Raw genomic sequence first — 9,955 nt, forward strand, 5'->3', positions numbered from 1 at the left:
TGCTTCTCATTCCCACTGATTAGATAACTAAAAAATACAGAGCCCTTCTCAGAGGCATGTCACATTCTTCATCCGTCTGGATAAGGACGGTATTCTTGAACTGAAGTTATTTCATATTTTTCATATTTACCCCTGTGGGGTGTGAAACTTTTAAGATTAATTGTGGAAAAATGTCTGAAGATGAGTACCAAGCTACGATGACTGAAGCACCAGCATGGCAGTGATTGATAGTTTGTTTGACGTTGTCAAAAACACGAAGGTTTTCAGTTTCTAATTATTTTAGAATATGGAAACTTCAGAAGCATCAATCAGGTTACAGAACTTTAAACAATCTTATTGCATTATGGGAAATGTAGTGCTCATTCTAGAGCAGTGGTTCTTAACCTGGGTTCGATCGAACCCTAGGGGTTCGGTGGAGCCTCCGCCCTGGAATTTTTTTATACCATTTGTTACAACATATCTTTGTGAGCAATCGTTTTCGAGGATGCTGGACATAAAAACTAAGAAAAGGAACAGACTTTGCTGTGAAAATGACATGAGACTGGCACTTGCCAAGGTGAAGCCACGCATATCTGAACTGGTCTCTCAAAGGCAACAGCAGAAGTCACACTGAGGTAAGTTGTTGTGAGTTCATGCACTGTGTTGGTTTTGTTATTTGAACAAGGTGATGTTAATGCACGGTTCATTTTGTGCACCAGTAAAAAAAAAAATCATATTTTATTTTTTACTAAAGAAGGGTTCGGTGAATGAGCATATGAAACTGGTGGGGTTCGGTACCTCCAACAAGGTTAAGAACCACTGCTCTAGAGACTTATAAACAGGATATCTCAGCCTCTGTTGCTCTGATTCTTTTTTAAAAATTGGTCTCTTGCAAGTTGAGGAGTGCAGCAATAAATTGCTGGACTTTCCCTTTAAACAGCAGCACAGAGTTACCAGGGGAGCTGTCCTCTTTATCCACCCCTAAAAAAAACCCAAATCCATTTTGATGTAAAAGAAAAATGATTAGCGACATAAAGAAATCGAGAATAAGTGAACTGAGCCATGTCACAGGGAACAAAAGCTGTAATCATGAGGCAGAGACACCTGAAGCCAGCAACATTTCATGCACTTCACCTCTCATCAATTTCAGAGCAGGTTAATATTAATGCAGCACTAACATCACAATTACTTGCTGCTCTAATCTCTGCCCACCATTCGGTACGGTGATCTGGCACCTTTGTATCTAAAAATCTGACCTGAAACACTTTTGAAGGCAGTCTAAAAAGCTTGCATTAAAAAAAAAAGAGTCGCATAAAATGACAATAAAAGGAGTTTTCTCTCACATCGTCTCTGGGAGCGTCTTTAATGTCAAAAGCCACCTCGGACACCATGATATAAGTTTTGAAAAGCAATAGGAAATCAAAGATTACAGAGGTTTTTATTAACATTTATGCACATTTACATCATTATTTTCAAAGAAAGTGATTTATATTATTCACAATTCATTTTTAAAATACATTATTATCCCCCTCAGGCTGCAAAAAGAGTGAGCATCAGCACTTCATGTGCAGAATTCCACTGTTGGTCCATTCATATCTAAAATGCCAAAAAAATAATAAAATCATTAGCACTCATTGCTCGTGTACGGGCAGACCACACACACTTGTGCGATGTCGTCGTATTCGTACGTCCTCTTCAGAAATGTGTCGGTGAGTCTCAGTCCGGAAATACTCTAAAAACAAAAAGAGGTGGAGGACTTTAGCGGCCCGGGAAGAGCGTGAGGACGGTTTACCTGAAAGTCTGGATCTTACCTGCAGACCCTGGACGGACGAGAGGAGCGTGAGGGGCAGAGAGAGGAAGGCACCGGGGCTGAGTTTCCCCAGCTGTCGCCCGGACACGCCGCACCAGTGGATCGACCTGGTGTTGCACATCTCCAGCACCAGGTCCATGGTTCTTTCGCTGCAACACAAGAAGGCTGCTCGTAACTCTGTGGTCGTCTCACGTGGTTTAGCAGGTTCAGAATCTGGATTTTTGTTTTTTACCTGCAGTTGGTGATTTTACAGATAATGTCAAAAGGTTCTTCGAGGTTGACGGTGTCAGGAATCATCTCCAAAGACAGTCTGATGTCTCCGTACCCTGGAGCCTGGAGGACAAACAAGGATAGAACAAAAATAAAACACGAGAGGACAAAATAAACGAGATCTTACACATAAAAAACATCCTCATACCATTCTTTGCAGCTGACTGGTCTGTAGCCTCCCTCTTTCTCCGAGATTGGTCTTCCATACGATGTCAAGCTTGCCGATCACCGTCACACCCTTGATGACGCCGGCCTTCTCCGCGTACTCCGGTTTTGGCTTCAGGCAGTACAGGTACTGCCGCGTGTCCATGGGCTGCAGGTAGGACATCTTCCCAAACGTGGACTCTCTGGAAGGGAAAAGTTACGGATGAGAGTGACTCCGGTGAGACCTTTTCTTTCCCCAAATTGGGATCACACTCACCCGTCATCTCCATACGCGACCGTGTTGAGCTCAGTGACGTTGTACATCATGGAGGGCTCCAGAGAGACCTTCTCCATGAACATGGGTGAGGTGGTGATGTTCTGAATCTGAGCCTCCAGGAAAACTTCATCTGTCTGCAGTGGAGAAGCCGGGAGTCAGACTAATATTCGGCGCTCGCGTTTAAGTAACGTTTATGTAATCTCCGAGGCGAACTGAGCAACACATCGACTTTAAAACGAGGTATTAAGACGGGTTAGGTCTGTGCAAAACGCTACTGTCTTAAAAGGATAGGTCTGCATTTTTTCAAGTGTCTCTTAGTCACATACTTGCTCGTTGCTGTAATGTTTTCTCTGTCCACACTGGCCATGAAAAGACACTTCAGTGTAAGAAATATGGGGCGAAATCCACAGCCGTCTAACGTTTAACCAAAGCTAATTTAAAGCTTCAGCAGAGTCAGACAAAACAAGTCTTCGAAAGTTAGTTTTTTTAGTTTTGAAATTCACTCTTCCCTCCACAGCAGACCAGCAGGAAAACAGCCCAGGGAAACAAAAAGAGGGGGGAGAAATTTGCACTAAAAAGACGATAACTTTGGAAAACACCCACCGACTCAGACGGCTTCTATTAGTTTCAGCTGAAACGGGACTGTGGTTTTCGTCCTCCGTCACGTTAAGCCAGTATGAACAGGAGGAATCATCACAACCAGATGTCTTAATGAACACGAGGAACGTCTCGAGAAAACGGGACCATATCCTTTAAGCTACTCTTTAAGTGACATTAATTAAACATAAAGTTTGCTCAGTGCACCTTTGAGGACATTGTTAGTACAAGTGATGACCAGCAGAGGAAATACAGTAGGGGCTGCACGGCGACAATCGACAAACTAGTCGTGTGTTTTGGAGGAAAGGAAAGGATTCTTGTGGGGTTTTTTTATACAAACTAGTTGATGCTTTTGGAAAAGCACCTTCAGTGCAACCTCTACTATACGGTAAGACACAACGAGAGAGAGAGAGAGAGAAGCAGAGATTAGTTCATGCCTGCAATTCAAAACACGAGAACTGACCATGAACCGTTCTGAATGAGGTTAATGTTAAAAATCACAGAGCTCAGCATCTCTCATCCATGCGAAGCCATTCCAACCAAATACCTGAAACCTGACCCGGTTTTATCACACACAATCAAAATATATATATGTTTCATTAACGATTAACGATCACTGACGATGAGTTTAATCTTCAACCCCGACAATACAGAAGTCATCATTCACGTCTGCGACTTTAAATCCCGACACAACATAATCCCCGAGGATGATGATCAATCAAACAATCAATCGAGCAACCCACCCCACCACAATTTGACACCGCAAGCTTCAATTATAAAGTCCAAGCCCTGTGTAGGATGAGTTTGCAAAAGAAAGAGCATGAGCGTCCCAAAAAAAAAGGGGCAAAAAAAAGCAAGAATGGAAAGTCCACGTTCACGCGTTTAAATCGATGTGTGCAGGTGTTTTAATGATTCGTCACGTCGCTTTCCATTCTGCCGTTTTGCACCTTTTCCGTTGGCCGCCGGGAAAAGACAAAAAGTCGGCTGCACCAAAAAAAAGAGAAGCGAACGTTCAGCGATGAGAACAGAAGAAACAATTACCACAGAACTGAGGTCACTCTAAATGGAGAAAATAAAATACAAGACACAATAAACAAATGAAGTTACATGCCAGAGACGATGACAATGAATATTTGCATACCACTAATATATACATAAAATAAAATAACAGCTACTGGTATGAACATGAGGAAAAAAAAGGGAAAAGCTTGACGTCTCCGTGAGGAAAACACTCGATCTCCAAAGGGAAAAGCTTGACGTCTCCGTGAGGAAAACACTCGATCTCCAGCGTTTTTTTTGTTTTGTTTTGTTTTCCGTTGACGTTTCTGGAGGTACGAGGGTTTTCCAGGAGACTCGTCTTAAACTAAACTGCCCCCATTAAGCTTCTGGAAATGTTCCTATGAACTATGAAATGAAATATGATATGAAGCATGTTACATAAGCTACGGTAAGAACTTGCATGTCAGACAATACAGTTCTTCTATTTGCAGAATGATGCTGGTAAGGAATAATACACGAGTCTGCGCGCTCGCACTTCAGACTCACCTCTGCGTTGTAGAACTTGGTCTTCACGTCCAGTGGCTTCAGAACCTGATTGAGGATAGATTGCAAACTGAACGCTGTCGTCTTCTCGCACTCCATTTGACAGAAAAAAACAGTTATCTACTCTGACTAGAAAACGAAGGAGTACAGGTCTTACTGAGGAGAGAATGAGGTTACGTTTAGTTCACACACTGAGGGCCCCCCGACACCAAATCCATAGCTTGGATGGTAATTGCATTCGCTCTGTTGTGGGCCTGTGACATTTCTCACGTCTCCTCCAAGATAACACGCGAGCTCGACCGCTGTCGTCTAACGAGAGCGCTCGGAATACAACTCACCTGGAATTTGAAGAACTTCCGAAAATAGAGCTTCTCCCCGTACTGAGTGGTGTAACTGACGGCACAAACTAAGCTGGAAAATTGGAGGAAAGGGGAAATAAATATATATATATTTTTTTGTGAAGATGTCTTGTGTATGCACTGCAGGAAAAGTGCTCACATGTGAGTCCCGATTTCTTTGACTTCGTGGTGTGGATAAGTCACAATGCAACACTCAGGTTTGAGTTCTCCTACTGCGGAGTTGGACGCCGAGAGGTTGAGCCCTGGGAGGGTCTGTAGGTCAGCCTGTCCGGGATCACATGACACGGTTACGGGTAAGACACTTAAATGTTAAGAGTGTAATAAGCGTCGGTATTTTTTTTTTTTTATACCTTGACGAGAATTACCTTCACAACTTGGTTGCTGTCGTTGTGCACGCTTATGTAACTGGAGAAGGTCTCGCCCAGGAAAATATTTCTGCGTCAGGAAAGAGCAAATCATTAAATCTGAAGCACGAGAAGCAGTTCATGTTAAGTGTTTGACACTTAACGACGGCGAGTTACCGAAGTTCTGTGGTAACGTAAGCACTCCCCGAGCATTAAAACCCGCTCCTTTGATGGTGGACGGGTCATCCCTCATTAGCTGACCAAACGAATCTCCTATAAAAAAAAAAAAAGGCAGAAACATACAAAATGATGAGTCATGCATCGGTTTATGAATCCGAACATCCGTTATAATCTCTGAGCCTGCCTGTATCATATTTTAATCATGGACTAATCTGTTGATCATTTCACAATTAATCGATTAGCGTGTGCCATGAAATGATAGAAAAAGATGAAGAAGGATCCTCGAATGTCTTGTTTTTGTCCATAATTGAATATATCAGTTTCCCTGTCACGAAGAGGCCAAGAACATATTCAAAACTTTATTTGTTTTAAATCGAAATTGACGCTTAATCTAATAGTGGACTATCAGTTATCGTACAGCTGAGGACAAACAGCAGCATGTTATACTAAAAAAAAAAGTCTACACAGCAAATGAGTATTCTCAAACTGGGGAAATAATGTCACACCTGCTTAATTTCAAAACAATGCTGCTTGCATCGGGTTTCATGGACAGGCTGCCTGAACTCTGACCTGAAGCACGTTCGTCTTTGCTTCAGGACGCTCTGATGTTGCATCTAAAGATTAAACTTGAATCTGTGTCCATAAACTTAATCTTTAATGTGTTGCTAAACGTGTGGACCGTGGTAGATGTCGAAGCGTCCGAGCATTTTGTGGAAGTGAAGGAGGATCAAGAGAGAAAGAAATGTAGACTTGTAATACAGTCTCTCGTGAGATACTCACAGTAGAGCTCTGCACTCGTAGCGAAGCGAACGATGCGTCTGGATGAATCGTGGGGCTAGATGGAGAGGGGTGAGGTTACGAGTTTCAGTAGGTAGAAGAGAAAGTAAGAAGAAAGAGAGATGATAATGGACAGGACTCTCTCTGGAGACTGTGTAGGAGGGACTGAACAGGAAAAAACGATCGGCTTGTGAGAGTCAAGGGAAGCGAAGGAGGCGCCGGACGATCTTCGGTGAAAAGGAACTATACGCCTCCCGCGGGCATTGACGCGGCTCAGCGTAAGAGCGGGAGTGAGAAGGATAATGGTCTGACAGTCACTTAAGACTTCTCTAACCTTTAGCAAGCGGCTTTGCGAAGGATGCGGTGGTGGACGAGGGAGGGAACGGAGAGCGGTGTTAAGTAAAGGGTATAAGTCAGATAGGGTGGTGGTGTGGGACGTACGGTGACTGATACGGGGAATGGAAGTGCTAATAGAGGATGAGAATGGGAGGGGGGGAGCTGCGCCTACTTGGGGGAGATAGGTGAGGGGATCTGTGGCTATGAGTGATCGGTGGAAATCTCGCGATGATGGGTGATCAACTTAGGTCAAACGACTAGAAGGTCGGATGACAAACGAGAGTAAAAAGGATTGGAAGCTAGATAAGAGGGCTGGGGAGGGGGGGGGTGAGATAAATAAAAGTAGGGAAAGCCGCGAGGTTCGCAAATCATAGGTGTGATGTAGCAGGTTCCGGTAAGGAGGAAGGGCAGATGTGGAGGCGTGCGGGGATCGGGTAGAAGACATAAACCGACGATGACACGGTAGAGGGGAAAGGTGTGTGTTAGAAAAGACTCGATAAAAGGAGAAGAAGGAAGGGTGGGGGCCGCTATATACAGCATCGAGCGGATAGGGGTGCGGCAGAGGAAGAGGGAGTAAAGAAAAGATAAAGAATAGACAGAGGGAGAATAGAGGAATCAGACAAGTAAGGCGAGAAGCGTAGCTGGACGGGGGAAGAAAATTAGGGGCGATCGGAGGAGGCAGACACATAGTGGTTTGGGGAGAGAGGACCGCGCGGAGGTGGAGGTTCAAGATGAAGGTACGCGAGAGTGTGTTTTGGCTTGATAGGAGCTCCGTTACCAATACAGCGAATACATTTCTCGCGCGTACAGTGACACAGAGGAAAACAAACACTGAAACACTCAGCGGATCCCATCTATAAATCTATAATACAGATTTATAGAAATCATTATCGCAGACGCAGACTAAAAGCATTTTTTTTGGTTTATTTCCTGCGTTCTCTGTCGACCTCTTTGGGGGGTTGAGGTTCGTGACATTTAGAGATTTGTTATTATTCCCTCGAATAAATATTTGAACAAAATAGGAAGGCTGTCTCGAGCGGGACGTTTATTAAAGCCTGAGAAAAGAAAACAGAAGCAATGACGCCAAAATGGAAGCGAGACGTTGCTCTTTGTTGCCGACGTTATGATGAAACGGCGATGTAAACTTCTCAAGAACTCATATACGAAGTTGTAAGTCTGTGTTCTGAAGCAAACCGACTGTCGGTTTCTCAATCACGATCGTGGACTGAATTCACAGAGGTTTTGTCGTCGTGGCTCAGAGAGATTCAGGGTTTGAACCGGACCCGGCAGGGTTCGCATGCTCTCCCCGTGTTCGCTTGGGTTTCCAACAGGTGCTCCCAGTTTCTTGTCACAGTCCAAGACGTGCAGGTCTAATAATGAATCTTAAAATGACTTTTCGCAGCTGTTTGATGATTCACGTCTGGATCTTTACTGTTTGTTTCTATCCTGTGTTTTGATTTGATCGGCCTGCGGCAGAATAATTGACTTAATGATTCTCTGACAATATCAAGACGCTCTGCTGTCCACATGACAGCAGAGAGATACTGAAGTAACAACCCAGACAAGTGGAGAAGTCGACAGATCCACAGCGATATGATCTTGATTAAAAACAGTGAAAGTTAGATTTCATTCAGCTCCACGCTTACCCGGCAGATCTCGATCTTCACACGTCACCGGCAAGTTTGTGAAGAGAGTCGGCTTCGTTAATCGCATCACTGCAAAACAAAGTGACATTGGTTATCGATCGGACATGTAAGGTCAGTTACTGAGGCGTTAGAGTGACCTCGTCCACTTCACTGAGACATCCTGGTGCCGATAACTTCAGAGCATGCAGGTTTCTATTCCAGCTTAATCTATTGTGCATTATAAAATAAATAACCTTTGATGCATTAAAATAAATTAGGGCTGTGCGATGTGATGATATACAGGCGTATCTATTGTTTCATATGTCATGTGTCACACGTCACACTCTTTGTTTATCGTATTTATCGTCATTTGGACGTCGCTTTGTGTTCTTCTGCTCCAAACAGTCACAGTTTGATCAGGTTTAGGCAACTACTTAGTTATGTTTAAGCACAAAAGCTTCATGGTTTAAGTTTTTAAAAAGTAAAAAAGGTAGGAAGTTATCTCAGGGGGTATGTCTTGCAGAAATCTGGGTGTGTTGTGGAGTTTGTAAGGCTGCAGATGGATCCTTGTTGAAATGTGAAACATGAAGGCAGCACAAACAAACAAACAAACAGAGACGGAGGAGAGTGAACGTGACACTGAAACAGGAGAAGACTCCGACGACCAGCCGAGACGAAACAAGGAGCTCGTACCTAAACGAGGGGCTACTTCTGGTGCACTGAACATTTTTACCACCTACACAAGAATCACGTCAAACAGTATGAAGAGAGTTAACGGAGGAGAGCCACACAAGTTGTTTAGTATATAAGTGAAAGAAATAGGCCTTTCCGTATCCGTCGTATTGTGATATGTCTCATTATCTGGACAGGAAATCATCTTTATATCGGGATATTACATGAAATCTGTTCATGTTTCAACAGAACATTTGTTTTCACACAAACAGAGAAATTAAAAAGCACCTAAAGGGTTCACTGTTTGGCTCATTAGTCATTTTTATTACAACTCAGCTGTGTTTGATTTCAGCAGCTGTCAGCAGTAACAACAAGCTCGTGAACTGGAGACATAAGATCCATGTTACACCTCACAAATGAAGCAGATTAAACACTTTTAGAAGTTTACTGGCTCTCAGCTGAGGGGTCACTAGAGCATCTATTCTGGTTCTGCCCGACTCTGCGTAGTTTTCGGACTGCATGAATCTCTGAGTTTGAGCTTATTCCAAAGACATTCAGCCTAACCACGACCTGGCCATCTTTGGATGCAACGTGCAGATGGCTTGGCGGTGGCTAAGAAACGTATTCTCCTGACCTTGTTTTGCACACTGGCTGAAAGAAATGCTGTCTATTATACAGATGGAAAAACACGGGGACCTGACAACCACAGGGACTCTGACTTATCGGGGTATATAACTATGTAGCACGGTTTATTCATGTACTTTTATCTTGCTCTGGAGATTTTGATATTGACGACTTTGTCTGAACAGAAGAGCTCTCTTGTCAACTGTCTGGCAGCCTTTTTGTTTTGTTTTTTCCCCAGTAACTGTCTTTTAGGGATGTAACGATGCATCGTGTGACACAAGTTACCTCGTGAGCGACAACAACAACGCAAGAGCGCAAAAAAAATGACCACCAGGGCAATATTCTTCATGTGTTTTGTTGTTTGTTTGTATAAGAGAACACAAACTGTTTGAGAGTTTCTGTGAAGAAAGAAAGATTTT

The 9,955-nt window shown here is 43.4% G+C and overlaps 1 protein-coding gene and 1 pseudogene across 2 annotated transcripts; both read right to left on the reverse strand.

Moving 5' to 3' along the window:
• Positions 1 to 1,311: 1,311 nt before the first annotated feature.
• On the reverse strand, positions 1,312 to 8,405 carry trappc13 (trafficking protein particle complex subunit 13). Of its 2 annotated transcripts, XM_027282266.1 has the most exons (12): positions 8,262 to 8,405; positions 5,490 to 5,595; positions 5,329 to 5,413; positions 5,118 to 5,242; positions 4,958 to 5,030; positions 4,623 to 4,667; positions 4,119 to 4,136; positions 2,481 to 2,614; positions 2,208 to 2,406; positions 2,022 to 2,122; positions 1,791 to 1,938; positions 1,312 to 1,711 (listed from the first exon to the last, which is right to left on the reverse strand). In XM_027282266.1, the coding sequence occupies exons 1-12, from the start codon at positions 8,347 to 8,349 to the stop codon at positions 1,604 to 1,606; spliced, it is 1,230 nt and encodes a 409-aa protein (XP_027138067.1). In that variant the 5' UTR covers positions 8,350 to 8,405; the 3' UTR covers positions 1,312 to 1,603. The 2 variants fall into 2 exon arrangements, with proteins under 2 accessions (XP_027138067.1, XP_027138068.1); XM_027282267.1 differs by lacking the exon at positions 4,119 to 4,136.
• An 839-nt stretch (positions 8,406 to 9,244) lies between these two features.
• Positions 9,245 to 9,955, reverse strand: part of LOC113746456 (trafficking protein particle complex subunit 13-like) — a 9,980-nt pseudogene continuing 9,269 nt past the window's right edge.

Source organism: Larimichthys crocea, chromosome IX (assembly GCF_000972845.2).
Source record: "Larimichthys crocea isolate SSNF chromosome IX, L_crocea_2.0, whole genome shotgun sequence".
Lineage (NCBI taxonomy): Eukaryota > Metazoa > Chordata > Actinopteri > Sciaenidae > Larimichthys > Larimichthys crocea.